Here is a 19,904-nt window from a genome sequence, read left to right as displayed (position 1 = left end):
CTTACCAGGGCCGAGCAGCAAACACCTCTACCCACCGAACCGACTCACCAGCCCCTCCTGTGTACTTTTAATCATTTCTAATACATTCTAATACTTCTCTATACTATTTTATTCTAAAACTATTCTATACTGTTCTATCTTATACTTCTGTAGCACTGTACCTAATACACTGTAATGGGTCTTACACTGTATTATTTAGGGATATGGCAAAAAAAAAAATCTAACCTTAGTGCATATATATGTATTTTTAAATTAATTTTTACTTTAGTAGACAACATAATGGATTTCATAATGGCATTTTCATAAATATGTATCATTATACTTTGTCAGGCAAAATTTCTTATTTTAGTTTGCTTTTTTTAAAAGCAAAAACTGGACAGTTTTTTAAAATGTTTTTGTTTTGTTAGAGATGGGATTTCTTGGTATGGCCCTGGCTGTCCTGAAACTCATTCTGTAGATAGGGCTGGCCTCAAAATCAGGGATCCTTCTGCCTCAGAGTTCCTCTAGACAGTTTCTTATAGCCCAGGCTGGCCTCAAATTTGCCATGCAGCTGAGTGTAACCTTGAGCAGTCTTTACCCTCCATGTGCCAGTGTTGTAGGCAGGTAGACAAAGACTCACAAGACGTGAGTGACAAGGGGGTGGATAAGAACCAAGTACAATCACACACACAATGTCACAATTACACACACACTCAATATCACAATTATACACATACAATGTCACAATCATATACACACCCATGCTAGTACGGGTGTGGAGAAAGAGGAACCTTTATACAGAGCAAGTGGGAATGTAAATTGATGCGGCCCTGTGGAGTTTCCTCAAAAAAAAACCTAAAAATAGAACTACCAGTTATACCACTACCCAGCTACACCACTTCTGAGTTTATATCCAAGGGAATCTAAATCCACACACCAACCCCCAGAGACACTTGTCCGTCCATGCTTACTGATGTCCTACCAACAATAGCCAAGATATGCAGTCAGCTGCAAGCTCAACTGGTAAGATTTTTTTTAAAGTGATATACATACAATGGAAGTCTGTTGATCAATAAAGAACAAAATTATAACATTTACAAGGAGTGGACTGAATGAAAGATCGATGTTAAATGAAATAATTCAGACTCAGAAAGTCAAATATCACATGTTCACGCGTATGTAGACTCTTGATTTAAATTTGTGTGTGTGTGTGTGTGTGTGTAGCATGAAAGTATAAAGAGGATGCAAGAGGGATGAGGTGACAAAAGAGGGTGCTAGAAAATGTGTGACACGAAAGCAACCAGACTGTTGGGGGAGAGGGCAAAGACAAGATGTGGGTCACAAGGGGGTGGACAAGAAGCAAGCACAATCACATGCACAATGTCACAATTACACACATACACACTCAACATCACAATTATACACAATGTCACAATCATACACACACAGTGTCACAGTTATACACAGTGTCATAATTACTGTGACACAATTACATAATACAGTGTCATAATTACACAATGTCACAATTACACACACTTAATGTCACAATTACATATACAATGTAACAATTATATATACAATGCCACAGTTACACACACTCAATGTCACAGTTTCATATACACACAATGTCACAATTACACACTGTCACAATAGCACCCATTACTTTGTATGCTATCTAAAATGTTTTAATTAAATAGCTTTTTGAGGAATTATGTGTCTGTTTTATTTTATTTATTTGTGTGTGTGTGTGTGTGTGCACCTTGGGGACAGTATGTATGCCATAGTACAAGTGTGTAGGACAGAGGACTAGTCTGTAAAGTCTGTCCTCTCCTTCCAATTTACTTGGGTCTAGGGATCAAACTTAGGTCATCTGGATTGTGCAGTAAATGTTTTTACCTGGTGAGCCATCTCCATGGCCTCATAATTAAATGTCTATAAAAGTAACAAAAATATATTTTGCATCCATGAATCTGTGGATGTGGAATCCTTAAACACACAGGGCCAATTGTATATCCACTCAATGGGGTAACAGCTTACCATTAAAAGAACAGAGTAAGGATTGGAGAGGTGGCTTGGAGGAGTGTTTGCTGTGCAGGCATGAGGTCCCTGTTCAGATCTCTGACACCCAGGTGAAAGCAAGGCACTGTGGAGCACAGCTGTAACTCTGGTGCTAGGAAGGCAGAGCCAGATCCCTGACCCTCTCTCTGGCCAACCTGGCTGAACTGGTGAGTTCCAGGATCAGTGAGAGACCCTGTCTCAAAATAGAAAATGGAGAGAGACTGAGGAAAATACCACAAACACCAAGCCCTGGCCCCTGTACACATGCACATGCACAGTGCCCACGTGCATGCACAAACGCTGTGCATGTGTACACACACAAAGACTAGAGTACTGATAGATACTGCAAAGGGACAGATTTAAACCATTGCAATGACTGAAAGGAGGCAGAGGCAGAAGATTGCTTGTGTCGGAAACATCCAGAATAGGTGAACAGAAACAGAAAGCTCTGTGGTCACCTGGGTTTAGCTTGGTGAAAACCGGAGCAGGTGCTGCTGACCGTGGGGTTTCATTGTGGGATGATGGAAATATTCTCAAGTAGTGATAGTTTCACCACTCTGTGAATACAATGAGAAGAATGTTGCCTAGGGCACCTTGAATGGATGACCTCTATGATATATGAGTTACATTTGATTAAAACATTTAAAATTACCAGATATAACTAAGCGGTCAGCAAGAACAGACACCTGCACCCTCCATGTCTTGATTATAAGATATGGGAAAAAATTTGTCTAAAGATTTAAAAATTGTTTTCACTACTTTTTTTTCTTTCCTGATTTGTCACAGGGTTTCTCTGTGTAGCCCTGGCTGTCCAGGAACTCACTCTGTAGACCAGGCTGGCCTCAAACTCAGAGATCCATCTGCCTCTACTTCCAAGTGCTATGCTGGGATTAAAGGTGTGCACCACCACCACCTGGCAAGATTTTTTAATCTTTTTTTTTTTTTTTGGATTTGCTTTTTTCAAGACAGGGTTTCTCTGTGTAGCCCTGGCTGTCCTGGAACTCGCTCTGTAGACCAGGCTGGCCTCGAACTCAGAAATCCGCCTGCCTCTGCCTCCCAAGTGCTGGGATTAAAGGCATGTGCCACCACCGCTCGGCATTTTTTTTTTTTAAGGCCACTCAAGATACATAAAAAGGCTTTATTTGCAGGGTAGCAAGAATTTAATCAAACAAGTCAAATCCCATGTCGTCATCCGATTCCTGGGACTCCTCCTTTTTCTCATCTTTCTTCTCCTCTGCTGCAGCGAGGCAGAACCGGCAGCAGGAGCTGCAGAACCAGATGCAGAAGAAACAGTCATAAGCGCCACCAGCAGGCACACTGGCCAGCTTGCCAATACCCTGAGCGATGACATCCTCAATGTTTTTCCCATTCAGCTCACTGATGACCTTGTTGAGCCAGTCATCGTCCGCCTCGATGCCCACGCTGTCTAGTATTTTCTTGATGTCTTTGGTGCTGGGAGAGGAATTGCCCCTGAGGGTGGCCAGCAGATAAGAGGCAATGTAGCGCATGTCCGCTGCGGTGGACAGACCTGACGCATGCCACCTTGGAGGCGTCGGGCGGCCAAGACAGTTTCTTAAAGTAAGAATATTTCAGTGCCGGGCCTGGTGGCGCACGCCTGTAATCCCAGCACTTGGGAGGCAGAGGCAGGCCGATTTCTGAGTTCGAGGCCAGCCTGGTCTACAGAGCGAGTTCCGGGACAGCCAGGACCACACAGAGAAACTCTGTCTCAAAAAATCAAAAAAAAAAAAAAAAAAAAAAAAACAAGCAAATAAATAAATAAATAAATAAATAAAATAAAAATAGAAATAAAAAATTCATAGCTATTCAACATCTGCTTAAATGTTTTTAAGTGTTATGTTTTGAAGGTTTTGATGTGCAATAGCTATTCCTGGTTGTCGACTTGACTTTATCTGGAATGAACTACAATCCAGAATTGGAGGGCTCACCTGTGATCTAGGTCTTAAGGCTGAGAGAGAGATACAAGATTCTGACCTGGATCTTGGCATGGAGATCTTGAGGCGTAGTGGCCATGAGACGCTTAGGCCCAGGCAAGGTAGTACATGCCTTTAATCCCAGGAAACTAAGGCAAGGAGATCTCTGAGTTCAAGGTCAGCCTGGGACAAAACAAGTCCCAGATCCAGGAGTGGTGGTGCACACCTTTAAGCTGGGCCACACCTTCTGCTGGAGGCCTACATAAGGACACTGGAGGAAGGAAGATTCACTCTTCTCGCCTGCTGGTACTTACTTGCCAGCTGTTGGAAGCTACAGAAGAGCAGCTGAAACAACCAGCCTCAACTGTGGGACCAAGTAACTACCAGATTCTTGGATTTCATATTCACAGCTGCCCATTGTTGGTTTAGTTGGACTACAGACTGTAAGTCACAACAAATTCCCTTAATATGCAGAGATATTCCATAAGTTCTGTGACTCTAGAGAACCCTGACTAATACATGATGCTATAGATTTATTGAAATACAGTTATCCTATGTTGGAGGAGGTCATTAAGAAGACCATTAATATATATATATCAATTACATTATTTTATGCTACCAAAGTAAATATTTTAGTGTGATATGTTAAATGTGAGTATAGAAGGGAAGAGATAATAAATATTTATAAATTAGTATAATTTGAATACATAAATTGATTACATATTGTTATGGATCAAAAAAATCCCAGGAAATTGATTTTAGTTTGGGTTTTGGTTTCGTTTTTTTGAGATAGGGTTTCTCTGTAGCCCTGGCTGTCCTGGAACTCACTCTGTAGACCAGGCTGGCCTTGAACTCAGAAATCCGCCTGCCTCTGCCTCCTGAGTGCTGTATTTTCTTTGTTAAGAAGAAAGGGACACTTATCCCTTTGAGAAGAAGTTATTCCCTCCTTCCCTTTGAGAAAAGAGGATTATATCCCTAAAGTTGGGTCTATAATAATCATTATTTGCTAGGATTTCAGAGAGTGACTGTACCAGACTTCTTTAAGGTGCAGGGAATCATGTCTTTACATAGTTTCAAGAAGCAGAGCCACGACCCCTGGAAAATTAGAGAATTAAATTAAGGTTGGACAATCCAGGCTCTGTTCCTGTCTGTGAGTCCTGCAGAACTCACAGGTCTGGTGCTCACAGTTTGAGGATGCTGCTTCGTGCAGCAGAGACCTCTGATGTCTCCGGAGATGACAGCCATGCAGTGCTCAATGCCACAGTGACAAAGCTTCCAAGCTGCTCCCTTGGTGTGACCACTAGGTTGTGCTCACAGCTGCCCACCTCCCCTGTCTCTGCCCCCCACTCCTAAGCTGGATCCCTGGCCTCCATCCTGAGGTTGATCCACGCCCTTCCCATAAATCCTCTCTGGCAGCTGTACTCAGTCATCTTCTACTGACTAGAATCCCAAACTCTGACTTGTGTGGAACAACTAGAAATTGCTTGACTCGAGAAAGATGGTTCAGAAGAGAGGTGGGAAGGAAGGTTTTACCAGGATCTGGAAATTAAAATTAAGCTTACTCCTTAGCAAGGTGTGGTGGTATACGCCTAGCCCCAGGGCTTGGGAGGCAGAGGCAGAGGCCAGCCTGGGCTACACAATGAGTTTCAGGACAGCCAAGACTACACCAAGAAACCCTGTCTTGAAAAACTGAAAGAAAAAAAAGAGAAGAAGAAAAAATCTTCCTCCTGAAGTAGAAAGTAGGAACAGCTATCTGCCTTCTGGGAGTAAAATCTTATTGCCTGGAGCTTTTTGGATGCCCTAGAGCCTACCCCACCCCCACCAACCCTCGGGAAAGAGTGCTATAGCTCAATTAACCAACATGGAAAATGGCAGTCAGCTGCTTGAAAACCAAGTCACCTGAGAGAATGAGAGAATTCTCCCAGCAAGAGAGTCACATCTATTATGCTTGGCTGTTTCCCTGGGGGATACTTTATGGTAAATAAGGCCTGGAAACACCAGGAAGTTCAGTCCTCCCTCAAATTGAATGAGAATAAAGACAGGACTTACATAATCAACACATGCCCAGAATATAAGCAGAAATATCAGTAGACAGACAGTGCATTTACAAAGGATTTGGTCACAGAGCCAACTCAAAAAAATAAGGATGAACAGAATCGATCTATAACCGATTATGAGAAAGGCGCGATTGTAGTTTGGGTTCTAATTTCCACTGAAGTCATTCTGAAATAACTGTATCATTGTAACACTGAACATGCTCATTGGAATTATTAAGGATACATTATTGAGCTTATAGTAGTTTGCAGACTCAATTTGATAATAGTAAATTTTAGAGAGATAATATTTTCCACCTAAAAGTCACCTAAAATAACATTAATTCATTGGAAATAATTATTAACAGAGCACTCTCTCCAGCCCGGCATCCCTAACGGAAGCACCTGTTCCTGGTGGCACAGCTCCTGGTGGCACAGCTCCTGGTGGTGTGCTTGCACCAGTGCCCTGGAAAGCAGGAGGAGGAGGAAGAGCGGAACAGGTCTGAGGGCCTCTGGTGGTGAGCATCGCTAGGAAGAGGAGAAGGCAACGACTGGTCCAGGAGTAATGGCGTCCAAAGTCAAACAAGTCATACAGAATCTCACTGTGGAGAAAGACAAGAAAGGCAAAGGTGGGAAGGCCCCCACACAACGTGAAGAAGAATCCTGCCTTCTGGAAGACGAGAAGCCTGGGGGAGCCAGGAGACTTGTGCCTAACTTTCAATGGGCCATACCTAATAGACATGTTGATCACAACGAAGACGGAGAGGATGAAGGGCAGGGCATGGAAGCCAAGGGAAAGAGTAAGAAGCAGCTGACCAGGTCTTACATGTGTCTCCTAGAACCTGGACCTGACTATCATTCCGACATTTGCCTTGTGCAGTGAAATCTAAGATTTTCTCTAGGCTCATAAAATTGCTACTGTTTTGCAAGCTTGTATCTAGTGGAGTATTTTTCGGTAAACTTTGGATGTTTCCACTTAACGGTTTCTACATAAACATTGTTGTTCAATTGTTGCATTTAATTCTAAACATTCCTATCAGCATGGCAATTTAACCCATTTTAGAAAATTCTTTTTCATGATTTGAAATTAGTAAAGCAATTCAAAAAGGAAAAAAATAAAAAAGAAAGAAAAGAATTAACAGAAGGCATGTTGGGCAAGCTGACAGGTTTGTATAGGCCTTGTTCTGTGTTAGGCCCATAGTGGACAGTTCCCCGGAGACCTGTGGGATGGCATCCCTCAGAACTGTGTGGCTCTGTCCTATTGGCCTCTCTGTGCTGCAGGCCGCATTTCTAAGGCAGTTGATAGTAGAACATACTTCACAGAAATGTTAAGAAAATGAAATGTTGCCACTGTGGGCCCTTGTAACTCAGCGGCCATTAACTGTTTGTATCATGACCAATGAGATTTAGTTACTTGGCATGAATCCATTGTATTCTGAGTTGCTATAAAAGCAGAAGCTTGTGCATGCATTCACAGACAGACAGACAGATAGACACACACACACACACCATAATTTAAAAAAACAAAACCACCAGACAGTGGTGGTGCATGCCTTTAATTCCAGTACTCAGAAGTCAGAGACAGGGGCATCTCTGAGTTTGAGGCCAGTCTGGTATACAGAGTGAGTTCCAGGGCAGTCAGACTACACAGAGAAAACCTGTGTTCAAAAACACACAAACAGAAAAGAGAGCATTCCACAAACCCCTACATTTGTAGGGGAGCGAGTGCACATGACCCTTTGGAGGAGGATTCCCAGGCACAGGCCTTTTTCTTTGGAACATCTCACTAATTTAGTCCTCAGAGGTCCACACCACTGGGTGGCACTGCTTGGTGATCTTCTGGCCTCAGTGTGGCCCCAGGATGAGACTCCAGAGAATAAGCAAGGGACTCATGCCAGGAACAGAGTGGGGACCGGGTCACAAGGACAGAAAGCTAGAGGTGCTGAGAAACTGAGGTGCATGCCCGTGACCAGCACTGGGGAGGCAGAGAGAAGAAGATTGTGCCGTGAAGAAGAAGCTACAGCTCTCTGATCCTGTCCCCCCCCCCCCCCAAATTGGAGCAGTACAGGAAATCTGCCCACCAGCGCCATGGAAAAGAGCCTGCCCTCCTCCCAAGGCTGCCTGAGCCTTCCTTAACCACAGATAAACTGCTGGCAAATGAGGAGCCATGCTTGCTGGGTGCTTATATAGAAAGTAGGTTGTCTGTCTGTCTGTCTGCGTCATTGCTGCAAAATTAATTATATAAGCAGTTTCTAAACAAAAAATATATTTTGGAAACATTTCATAAAAGGACAATCAATGTTGCATCAAAACGGAGCTTGCTAAAGAGGAGGAGGATGAAGAGGAGGAGGGTGAAGGGGAAGAGGAGGGAGAAGAGGAGAATGAGGAGAAAAGCAAATAAAGCCAAGAGTGGAAGGAGAAACACTGGGAAGGAGGCTTCAGGGAGGATTAATGGAGATCATGGAGCCAGAGTGAGAGCCACAAACCCTCCACCTACCCCATAGCAAAAGTAACCAAGGCAGAGGTTCCTGCGCAGATCCTGATGTTCTCAAACTGCTGCAAGTCCTCTGTAGAGGGCACAAGGTCCTTGAGCTCACAGATAAACAGAAGGGAAAACAGGGTTGTCTCTACACACTCACACACACACACACACACACACACACACACACACACACACGGTTTTTTTGAAACACAGTTTGTTTGTACAGCCTTGTTTGTCCTGGGCCTCAACCTCAGAGATGTACCTGCCTCTGCCTCCTGAGTTCTGGGATTAAAGGCCCGTGCCATTACTGCCCAACCTAGAGTTGTCTCTTCAAAGGAAGACATGTGTAGCTGTTTTTCACCAAGAAGGCTAGGAATGGATATAGTTAATAGCCTGTGCCATCTGTAGGACCAGGACACACATGACCCCTCCCCCAGATGTTTATGCTTGTCCCAGACTCCTCCTCCCTGGACCTTTGAACATTTTTCCCCTCAATCAATAGAACCCATTTTTATGGAAGATGCCATGTGTACTTTGAAAAGAGTTTCAGTCTAATCACTCCTTAAGCTTTGTTGTACGCTTGAGATTGAGTTAATTATCACCAGGAACCTTATTTCAAATTGTGCTGGGCCTAAAATAAACTGCCCAGTGTCAGGCTCTGGAAGTTTGAACCAACACTGGCTACTGAGTCCTGTTGAACCAGATTTCCTTCTTGCCTCAACTGGATAGTTACTCTGAACCACTCTCCCAACTGGCAAGCCAACTCTCCACACAGGAGCCTGTGTTTAGCTTCTGGAGTCTGAGCCTGGTTGCAATCCCAGCGTTCCACTGCTTGCAACGGATGAGCTAGAGCAAGTAATTAGGCTTCCCTTTGCGTCCATATCCTGACGGGAGTGCCTCGCACACACCGAGAACTCAGGAGATCTCAGGAGATCTCAGCTCTTGTTACTGCTGACAGTTTCATCTTCCCCAGAGCCCGAGGAAGCAATGAGGGGAACTGGTACTCTGTGCCTAAATTTGGCCAGAAGGAGGAATTAGGCGGCAGAGATGAAATGACAGGGAGTTTGGAAGAAAGCAGCTGTGCTTTCCTGTGTGACAGTGCGATGACACATGACTTCGCTAGAGCTCTGACAAAGACTGCAAGGAGATCCGAAGTGCAAGCTTTCCTTGGCAACACAGTGTTCCTAAACTGTGCTGTTCGAGCCCCTGTCTTAGAAAACAAAGTTAAATAAGGGGCTGGAGAGATGGCTTAACAGTTCAGAGCATTTTCTGTTCTTGCACAAAACCTGGGTTCAGTCCCCAGCACCCACACGGTGGCTCATAACCATCTGTAACTTCAGGCTCTGCAGGTATAGACTGTGGTACACACATAAAATAAATGCAACTTTTTAAAATAAAAAAAATATACTACAGTTTGAGAAAATACCACATTTGGAGAAAGCAAGAGATTTTCATAACCTCTCAGGGGGAGGGGCTGTCAAACACTAGGGACCGAACCCTGGGCCTTGCACAATCCAAGCAAGAGGTCTACCTCTGAGCTACATCCCAGCACCAGAAAGGCTTTAAGATCCTTGCCTTGACCTGTGAGACCTCAAGCGCTGTTTCCAAAGGGGAGGGCTTAAAGAAGCCTCTTGGTTCCAGAAGTTTCTCTGACTGTGGGAGAAAGTGAGGCCGAGTTGGACAAGTGAGAGCGACCACAGATGAAGGAGAGAACAAGTCCTCTGGGAAAGTGAAAGCCACACAGGACAGAGGCCAACGAGGGCTTTATAAGGCAAGAAAGGAACAGGCTGCCTGTGGTCAGTACCATCCTGTTAGCAGTGACAGAAAGCAGAACTCCTCACGATGTGTCCTTTGCTTCTGTCTTCTCTGTCACAGGCAGTGTTCTGAGAACCGAGCCGCCCAAAGGAAAAGTCAGCCCAAGATGGGGAAAAAATACTGCAACATATGCTCTGGGGTCGCTATGTGGACTCAGGGGATCGGACCAAGTAAATACTGTCCGTCGGTGGGTGGGGCTACACGGATTATCCCACTGGTGTTGTCTAAGGAGCAGACAGAGGTCTGGAGGCTGGCACTGTAAATTTCAAAATTAGAGGAAACTCAATTCCAGGAACCCTAAGTCTTAGATTCATGCAGCCCGGACCTAAAGGATAATTAATAAAGCTTGCGTGCACCTCGAACGTACGAGGTCTCCCTGACCAGTGAAAGGAGCTAGACGTTTCGATCCCATTAATTTTTGTCCTCAGGGAGGGTCTTGGTCCCTCTCCGTCTTTGAGACAGAGCCTCACTGTGTAACCCAGGCTGCCCTTGAACCCAATATCTTCCTGCTCCGACCTCCCAAGTACTGTGATGACAGGCCTCATATCCCAATATCCCAAACATTTCAGATGAATTATACTAGCATTAATTATTTACATCAAACTGTATTATCTGGAACAAACTTCCAATAAAGAAAATGTATTTTTTCATTTTTTTTCCCACAACACTTGTTTGAGATGGGTTCTTTTTTCTTTTTTGACCCTGTAGCCCTGGCTAACCTGGTACTCACTATGTAGATAGATCAGGCTAGCCTCTAGCCCACAGAGAGATCTGCCTGCCTCATGTCCAAGTGCTGGGATTAAAGGCACATCTGCTGGACCACATCTGGTTAGTATTTACATTTTTATTCATTTTTAAATTTTTACTCAACTAGATTCTTTTTTTGTTTTTGTTTGTTTGTTTTTTTCCAGATGGGGAAAAAGATTTATAGCCCTGGCTGTCCTGGAACTCACTCCAAAGACCAGAAGACCAAACTGGCCTTGAACTCAGAAATCCACCTGCCTCCCGAGTGCTGAGATTAAAGGCATGTGCCACCACTGCCCGGCAAGTAGATTCTTTTTTATTGGAAACAATTTTTTTTTTTGACATGGTGGACCACGAGCATATTAAACTCCAGTTCCAGGAATTCTGAGCCCCTCTTCTGACCTCCATGGACACCAGGCAGGCACATGGTAACAGATACATACATGCAGGAAAAACACCCATGCACATAAAATAAAATAAATAAATCTGAAAATAAACTGGGCATGGTGACGGTCCACATCTTCTACCTCAGCATTCATGAGGTAAAGCAGGAGTCAGGAATTCAAAACCAGCTAGAGCACCATAGTGAGTTCAAAACTATCCTGAGCTACATAATGAGGTCTTGTCTTCAAAGGCCAAGGACCATTGGACGGTGGTGGCATGTGCCTTTAAACCCAGCAAAGGGGAGGCAGAGGCAGGTGGGTCTCTGTGAGAAACCCTGCCTCAAAACACAAAAACCAAACCAAGACAAAACAAACAAACAAACAAATAAAACAAAACAAAACAACAAAAAAAAAAAAACCCCAAGTGTACGAGTGTATGGGCCAGAGAAATGACTCAGCAGTTAAGAGTACTAGTTCTTCCAGAGGACCCGGGTTCAATTCCCAGCATCTGCATTATAGCTTATAATTGTCTGTAACTTCAGTTCCAGGGTACCCAACTCTTATACAAACATATATACAAGGAAACAAATAAAAATAAATTTAAGATTAAAAAACAAGCCAAACAAAACCCAGCACTGGTGGCCTTCCAGTAGACCTGGTTTGATCCCAGCATCCATGCGGGGACTCACAGTTGTCTGTAACTCCAGATCCAGGCCACTTGGCCTCTGTGGGCAGTGCATGTTCACAGTGCACAAACAGGCAAACATGGTCATACACATTAAGTGACCCAGCCAGACCGCCCAGGGAATGAAGATTCTTGCTGCCAAGCCTGGCAACTTGAAATTGATCCCTAGTACACATGGTGGAAGAGAGAACCAACGTGCACAAACTATCCTCAGACCTCCCCCTCCATGTGCATGTTGTGGAATGCATGCCCTCCCCCACTCATCCCCCCTTCCAAACACAAATAAATACACGTAATAAAAACATGCTTGAGAAGTTTATGTTCATTGAACAATGCAGGTGAATAAAAAAATCAAACCATGGAATAGGCGAAGAATATTTATAACTCATATTTGACAATATCCAGACTGCGTAAATAACTCCTGTAATACAACCCTTCAGGATATGTTATGTATCTTTTGCCGCAGATGAAAAGATGTTCAAAGCTGGAAGGAACTTGAGCGATCTCTTTGTCCGAACCTTTCATTTCCAGAGGGGAAAGTTCAGGCCATGAGGCTTACTTTACTCAGCGATGAGCACAGGGGGAACGTCCATGCTTTTCAGCTCTGCTGTGATAACTGAACGTGTCCATCTGAACGGGGCCACAGTGCCCGGGTGTGTGGTCAGTCAGACACTATTCCAGACATTTCTGCAAAATGTGTATGAACTCGATTAGCATTTAAAGTGGACTTTGAGCAAAGCAGAATTTGCCAAGTGCCCCAAGCTGGGACATGCCAGAAAGGCTGGCCTCCCAGGGGAGGGGAGGAAATGAAACTTCCCCCTGTTTCCTCCCCCTCCTACACAGAAGGGCCGTAAGTCTTGGATCAGACTCTGGCTTGGTATAAAACAGTAGCCAAGAACAGTTGGGGGATAACTGTAAATGTTTTGAATATAGATGGAGTATCAACGCTAGAAAATCAGTTAATCTTGTTTACTTACATTGATGTGTGGCATTCTTACGCTGTAAATGCATATACTAAAATACTTAAAAGTGGATTGGATATCATGATGTCTTTAAACAGACTTTTAAAGCTTCAACATAAGCAAGTTAAGGGAGTGTGCAGACATACACCTGTGACTCCCAACCCTCTGGAGGCTGAGGCAGGAGGATCTAATCCCACCTTGGCTACACGCGGTGTGCCTTCCAGGTCAGGCACATCTACACAAGGAGATTACCACAAACAACTGGGTATTAAAGTAGGCTTGTTTGTCGCACAGGGCACTGGGCACACAGGAAAAAGCGGTAGTTACGGTTGTGATAAATGGCTAGATTACACTACCACACAGACCCGAAAGGAAGGGCCCCCGCTCTTTGTTCTCATTTCCTTCCTGCTTAGCCCCACCTTCCTGACTCCCCTTTGGGTTTGTACGTTTCTGAGAAACTCTTGCTTTCAAGGGGCTTCCTCGGGGGGGGGGGGGGTGAGCTAGAAACGGGAGGGTAACACAAGACCAAATGATCTTCTGGGGAAGCAGCAAAATCCCATCTCTGGAAATGTCAGCTGCAGCGAAGAGGAGCAAAGAGGAAGCTTTCATAACCCCTAATGCCCTTTGCAAGCCCAGACGCCAGCCCCCAGGCAAAAACCGTGAAGCCAGAGGTGGCGAGAAAATGGAGTCTCCAAAAGGGAGACAGATACTGGGGAGAGGGGCGGGGCCCAGAGTTCTTTCATGCTTTCTGGTTTCCCTGGAGGACCCTGACTTCTCTGTCAACTGCCTTCAGTGTCTGATTTCACCTGATAAGGAAGCAGGGGGATGGAGAGGGAGCCTCTCCAGGCTCCGCAGGGAACAGTGATGGCCTTGAAGCAGAAACAGGTGCTCCCTTGCTCGGAGTCATATCTTCCTGTCCCATCCCGGTCCACACACCGAGGGGGGGGGTGGGGGGGAGGGGGGTGGGGGGATGGGGGGTGGGGGGGGTGGGAGGGTGGGGGGAGGTGGGGGGGGGAGATATGGGGTGCTAGGGGGGAGGGGAAGAGCGGGGCGGGGGGGGGGGGGAAGAGCGGGGGCAGGGGGGGAGGTGAATGTAACAGGAGAGAAACCGCAAGCCTAATTAAAGCAAGGGTTGTTTTGAACCCTGCAAATATGGCATGTAAGGCGGACAAAGAACCCCGGGCAGCCTATTTCCGAGTTCCAGAGAAGAAAGAACAATACAGTCAGGTCAACAAGCGGGACCCTAGGGCCACGTTGTCCTGGACAGGATATAAAGATGAATAGCTTATTTTCTTACCCTCAAAATACTCCCAGGCTTCAATTGCACCAGAAAGCTAAACAACAAATAATAAGGAACTATAAAACATGCTTCATTCTGCCTTACCAGAAGGCGATGTGGAATCTCCCTGGAAGTTGCAAGTAAACAGATTATATCCCAAGTCCATCTCTTTCTTCCAGGGTGGTTTAGATGCAACTTTACAGAGCTCCACAGAAATGGTGTAAAAGCAGCGTCCCTCTTTGGTTCAGCCTAGATCCAGTTTTAAAAGTAAGTCTCCCTATTAGTCTTCCATGGGCCCAGAATGATGCTGCTTGTTCTCTCCCCATCACTCTCTCCATCTCCTCCTCCCTCCAGCCCCCCAGACATATTTTCTCTGTGTAGCCCGGGCTGTCCTGGAATTCACTTTGTAGACCAGGCTGGCCTCGAACTCAGAAATCCACCCGCCTCTGCCTCCAGTGTTCTGGAATTAAGGACTTGTGCCACAACAGCCTGGCTGAAAATGGAATGTAAAACACTCCATTACATATGAAACCATCTTCCGTTAGTGCCTTAGTCTAGTACCTCAGTCAAGTGAGGGGTTAGGAATGTATTGTTACTATTCATTCACAGACCTGGGGCTGAGGTTCAGAAAGGTTCAGAAAGGTCAAGTGACCTGAAATCCAGCAGGTAAAATCACGCAAGAGACTGATGATTTAGGCAATCTGTAGAGACAGTCTTCTCCACAATGCTCCTACTGTGACATTGATGTGGGAAGGCTATTTAGGGCACTGTGCCTGTAGGTTTTGGTAAAAACAGCAGAAGGTCCTACAATCACATTCTCTGGGGATCTTTGCAGAATTCTTCGCTACCTCGATGTTTTGATACCCGACTACTCATGTCCTGTTCCCAGGCACCTTCCCTGTGGCATCAACCTGTGTACAAAGCTACATGACTGACTGCAGCAGAGCCCATGCCCTCCTACCCTGCCAACAAAAGATCCAGCGAGTGAGTGAGGAACTCGGAGACATGAGAAATGGGAGAAGCCCTTGCCTTCCAGGTGTTTGGAGGTCAATATCATAGATCTAGGGCAAATGTGCTGGTCCATGTTGTGTCTCTAAGTTCCATGGTGATTGGATGGTAATTATATGGATGGATTGATCCACAACCCTGACAGTCAGGGGAAAATGGAGAAAATATCAGCTTGACAGAATCCAGGATTCACCTGGGAAATGGGCATGACTTTGGCGGATGATCTTGATTGCCTCAGTGGAAGTGGGAGGTCCTGCCCACTGTGGGCAGCATCATTCCCCAGGCAAGAGAAAGGGAGTTGATCACCAGCATGTACACATTCCTTATCTCTGTCACAGTGGATGAATGTGACCCCTGCCCTCAGGCTCTCGAGGTTTTGAAATCCCTGCTGTGACCCCCTTCTTTCTTAAGGTGCTTTTGCCAGTTCATTTTATAGCAAGAGGAAAAGAAACTATCACATGGGGGAAGAAGAGCAGCAAGAGAGAAGCTAGAACTTTCTTGGCCGAAAATGATAATGAATTAAGTAAAAACCAAAGAATTAAAAGGCCAGGTCTTCAAAGGGATTGAGCTTCAGAAGACTCCTTGTGTTGCATTCACCACAGGGTGTGGGTTAGACTGGGAAGCGGAACTGAGCAGCTAGTTAGCTTTCTCCACTTCATGGGTTTCCTCCTGCAAGCTCCTCCCTGCGGATTACCCCTGACACCCCAACCTACCCCATCCTCAAACGTGTTGCTGCTGCCCCCTGCTGGATGAACCCTGTAAGCCCCTCCCCCCTCACTGGAATGCCGCCATTTTCCACGTGCAGGCTGGTAGGAGGCAGGCAGTAAAATAGTATTTAAACATAGCCAGAGACCAAAATAAATCTGTTCTGGAAAAGTCTGAAACCTCTGGCTAGTAATCAATATACAAGCTTGTGAAAGGGGGAGAGCGAGAGAGAATGGGGGCAGAACGCCACCTGGAGGGGAGGCTTAAAGGCCTCAACTGTTGGCCTTGTGCCCTCCCCAAAGACAGTGCTACACATCAGGGAGGTTTGCAAAGACTACATGGCTAAGAGAATGTCTTTCAAGCTCTCCAGCGATCCTTCCTTTCCTCTTATTCCAGAGATCCAGACTTAGCCCTTCCCTCGAGTGTTAGCCCTACTTCCCACGCCTCCTCCTCTCCCAGCCTGTACTCCCACTCAACTGAACTTTTCATACAGCCCACGTTCTCCCTCCTCACCCTGTCACTCTAGAGTCTATGTTCTCTCCTACTCACACCCCAACACGTTCCAATCTATTAATAGCATCTGTGTCTGTGTGTATGTGTGTGCATAGAGAGAGATATGAAACAAAACTGAATAAAAATGAAATAAGAACAGAATATATATAGCGCACGACAGGGTTTCTCTGTATAGCTCTGGTTGTCTTGGAACTCACACTGTAGACCAGGCTGGCCTCAGACTCACAGAGATCCACCTGCCTCTGCCTCCAAAAAATTGGGATTAAAGGTGTATACCACTGTGCCTGGCCAGAAGTAAATTACTTAAACCAATAATTTCTCCATTGTACTTTGTATCTTTTGAATCTTGAACTATGTAACCATAACTCATATTAAAAAATAAGTTCATTTTTTGCTTAGTTTTTCATGTAGCCTAGGCTGGCCTCAAATTTGATATGCAGGCAAGGATAACCTTGAACTCCTGACCCTTCTAGCTCAGCCTCACGAGCTCTGGAATTACAGGTATCCATCACCAAGTTCAGTTTTAGGCAGTTCTGGGAACAAGCCCAAGGCTTCCTGCACAGGCAATCACCTTTCCAACAGCTGAGGCACATCTCCAGCCCTTATTGATTTGCTTTTAATCAGAAGAAGATGAGAAATCTTGAAAACATAATTAGTAATTTAAAATAATCAATGGACAGAATAAACTCTACATTAAACAAACTGTGAATTAAAACCTAATAAAGGACTTGAATTTGGTGTCACATGCCTTTAATCCTAAGCACTCAAAAAACAGAGGCAGGCAGATCTCTTAAAGTTCAAGGCCAGCCTGATCTACATAAGGAGTTTCAGGATAGACAGGGCTACAGAGAAAGATCTTTTCTCAAAACAAAACAAAACAAAACAAAAAAAAAAAAAAAACAAAAAACAAATTAAACAGTTGTACATTCCAAAAGGACCCTATCACTCTACAATATATAATCTAAGCTTAATGCCAGAAAGAAAAGCCACCCACCCCACTTTAAGCAGATTTATTTTGGAGACAGGGTTTCTCTATATAGCCTGGCTGTCCTGGAACTCACTCTATACAAACGCTGGCCTTGAACTCACAGAGATCTGCCTGCCTCTGCCTCCCTAGTGCTGGGATTAAAGGTATTCCATACAATAGAGGCATTTTAAATGTGCTCTAAAGCATTACAAAATCCAGGTTCAGTGTCACTTGTAAGGATGCCTAGAATTAAAAAGAGAGAAGAGAACAGGAAGAAAAGTGACGGGAGGGAAAGGTATAGGTAAAGGCACAGAAAGAAGGAAGTGGAACCCTCCTGCACCACTGGAGAGAGGGGCCTGCTAGGCAAACCACTGTCCTCATAGACTTACTGCGGAGTCCACTAATGCTCCTCCTAGATAACTCTACTCAAAGAAATTTAAAACAGTTAAATATAATTATGCGAAGCGGTGTATAAACTTCATAGCAGTACTGTTGATAATATAAAAAAAATGTAACTAAAGGCCTAACGAGATTACTGAGAATGGAAACTGGGCCCTGAGCGCTAGATCTGGCCCCGGGGCTGGGGGGGGGGGGGGGGGGAGAAGGTGGAAAGGGGGGCTCTGGCTGGTCCCGCAGGGGGAGTTCTTGGCTTGGCTTGGTGGCAGTCATAGCTGGGAGGGCAGAGAGGCCTTCTACGGGAAATTAGACAGCAGCTCTGTAGGCAAAGGACATCTCCATGGCTCTCTATGGCAGATCCCAATGAAAAGAGGCAGTCCATGGTTTTAAGGCATTTATTGTCATGGTGGGAAGTGGGTGTGTAAAACCATACCCCTCTTCTCAGGGTGGGCCTGAGATTAAATACCTTTTTCAGGAAGGAGAGTCTGAGAAGGAGAGCTTATTGGCTAAGCCTCCAGGCCTTAGGTACCCCATTAAAATGGAAATCAGTCTTGAGCCTACATGACCACAGGTTGTGTCCTCTACATGTGGAGGAGTTTGGGGCATTGCTCTTAAGTGACTGATGTTCACAAATCTATGGGGAGGCTGTGGTTAGTGACAAGGGTGCCCAGGAGGAGGCAAAGTTCCTACCGTCCCTTCAGGATCTCAGGGGCTTCTAAAGCCTTAGCTTAACAGGGGACCACATGTCCCACAATGCCAGTAAAATTCCTTACACAGTAACAGTAGCAGATGAGAAAATATAATAAAAAGTAAAATTTTTGCCAGGCAATGGTGGTGCACACCTTTAATCCCAGCACTCGGGAGGCAGACACAGGCAGATCTCTGAGTATGAGGCCAGCCTGGTCTATGTAGTGAATTCCTGGACAACCATGGAACAACACAGAGAGATCCTGTCTCCAAAACAAACAAACAAACAAAAAAGTAAATAAGTATTATTCTCAATTTAAAAACCAATAGCAATCAACTTAGAAGCCATAAGGAAAATAACTTTCCATCCCTTAAATGGAAGTCCACTGGGCTGGTAATTCATCTCTCTTGTGTTTACTGGAGGATAGAGTGACTCCAAGTTGTACATTTATGAAGACTGGTCTGGGTACATTGGTCCCACATTAGCTTCCCTTTGGGAGTATGTAATGTAAGACTCGACCAGTCTTACCTTACCAGACTCCCTGAGTGGACCATGTGAAGATGGAAAATCAATGCAAAAAGCATCCTAGGGCCACTCTGCATATGAAGAGAGAGCGACCCGGGTAGTCTGAGCCTCGGACCTTTTATACAGTCCTCAGGGAAGACACCATTAGGTACAATGTGGTTGGTAGAACAGTGTTACCTCTAAACAGATTGGTCTCTAGAGGATGAGGTAAATAGCCAACGGTCTGTCCTTCAAAATGTGTCCCCCACCGTTAGGTCCCTTCACCACCCTTGTAGTCTGGGGAATGTAATTTAGCCTCTGACCTTTTTAAAGTGTCTGACTTAACTCTTTCACTAACTGCTGCTCGTGTCCTTTCTGTTGATGTGATATCCCTGCTGGCATGCCTGTGTAATGTGTGGAGATGTAATATCCCTGCTGGCATGCCTGTGTAATGTGTGGAGATGTAATATCCCTGCTAGCATGCTTGTGTAATGTGTGGAGATGTGATATCCCTGCTGGCATGCTTGTGTAATGCCTGTGGCTTTATCTACTAGGCTCTTACTGACCAGTAAGCCTACATCCTGCTCTCTGTCAGCACTGAAGGCAGTGCTTTGCCACACTGGATACTGTTCCCTTATGTCTCAGTGTGTTCAGTGTGTGGACAGCTCTGTGCTACTTGGACCCACAGACGATATTACAGATAACAAATGATGGCAATGGCTATAGTTGAGAAGACTTTGTCATAAAGACATCAAAACTCCCCAAATCTATT

The 19,904-nt window shown here is 45.0% G+C and overlaps 1 protein-coding gene, 1 long non-coding RNA gene and 1 pseudogene across 2 annotated transcripts; 2 read left to right on the top strand and 1 right to left on the bottom strand.

Annotated features, from left to right (window-relative positions):
- Window positions 1-3,161: 3,161 nt before the first annotated feature.
- On the bottom strand, window positions 3,162-3,560 carry LOC127665907 (60S acidic ribosomal protein P2-like; annotated as a pseudogene).
- A 3,006-nt stretch (window positions 3,561-6,566) lies between these two features.
- LOC127665656 (protein BEX4-like) lies at window positions 6,567-6,884 on the top strand. The gene has a single exon (XM_052158147.1). The coding sequence runs from the start codon at window positions 6,567-6,569 to the stop codon at window positions 6,882-6,884; it is 318 nt and encodes a 105-aa protein (XP_052014107.1).
- Window positions 6,885-13,884: 7,000 nt separating this feature from the next.
- LOC127666177 (uncharacterized) lies at window positions 13,885-16,040 on the top strand. The gene is made up of 3 exons (XR_007973557.1): window positions 13,885-13,957; window positions 14,531-14,618; window positions 15,241-16,040. It is a non-coding gene; the product is annotated as an uncharacterized LOC127666177 (long non-coding RNA).
- Window positions 16,041-19,904: the final 3,864 nt, after the last annotated feature.

Source organism: Apodemus sylvaticus, chromosome 15 (genome assembly GCF_947179515.1).
Source record: "Apodemus sylvaticus chromosome 15, mApoSyl1.1, whole genome shotgun sequence".
NCBI classification, from domain to species: domain Eukaryota; kingdom Metazoa; phylum Chordata; class Mammalia; order Rodentia; family Muridae; genus Apodemus; species Apodemus sylvaticus.
This window is presented reverse-complemented; position numbering and strand designations above follow the sequence as displayed.

What these genes read in the sequence shown, in the direction of transcription:
- LOC127665656 (XM_052158147.1), top strand. Translation starts at nt 6,567, where the DNA reads ATGGCGTCCAAAGTCAAACAAGTCATACAGAATCTCACTGTGGAGAAA.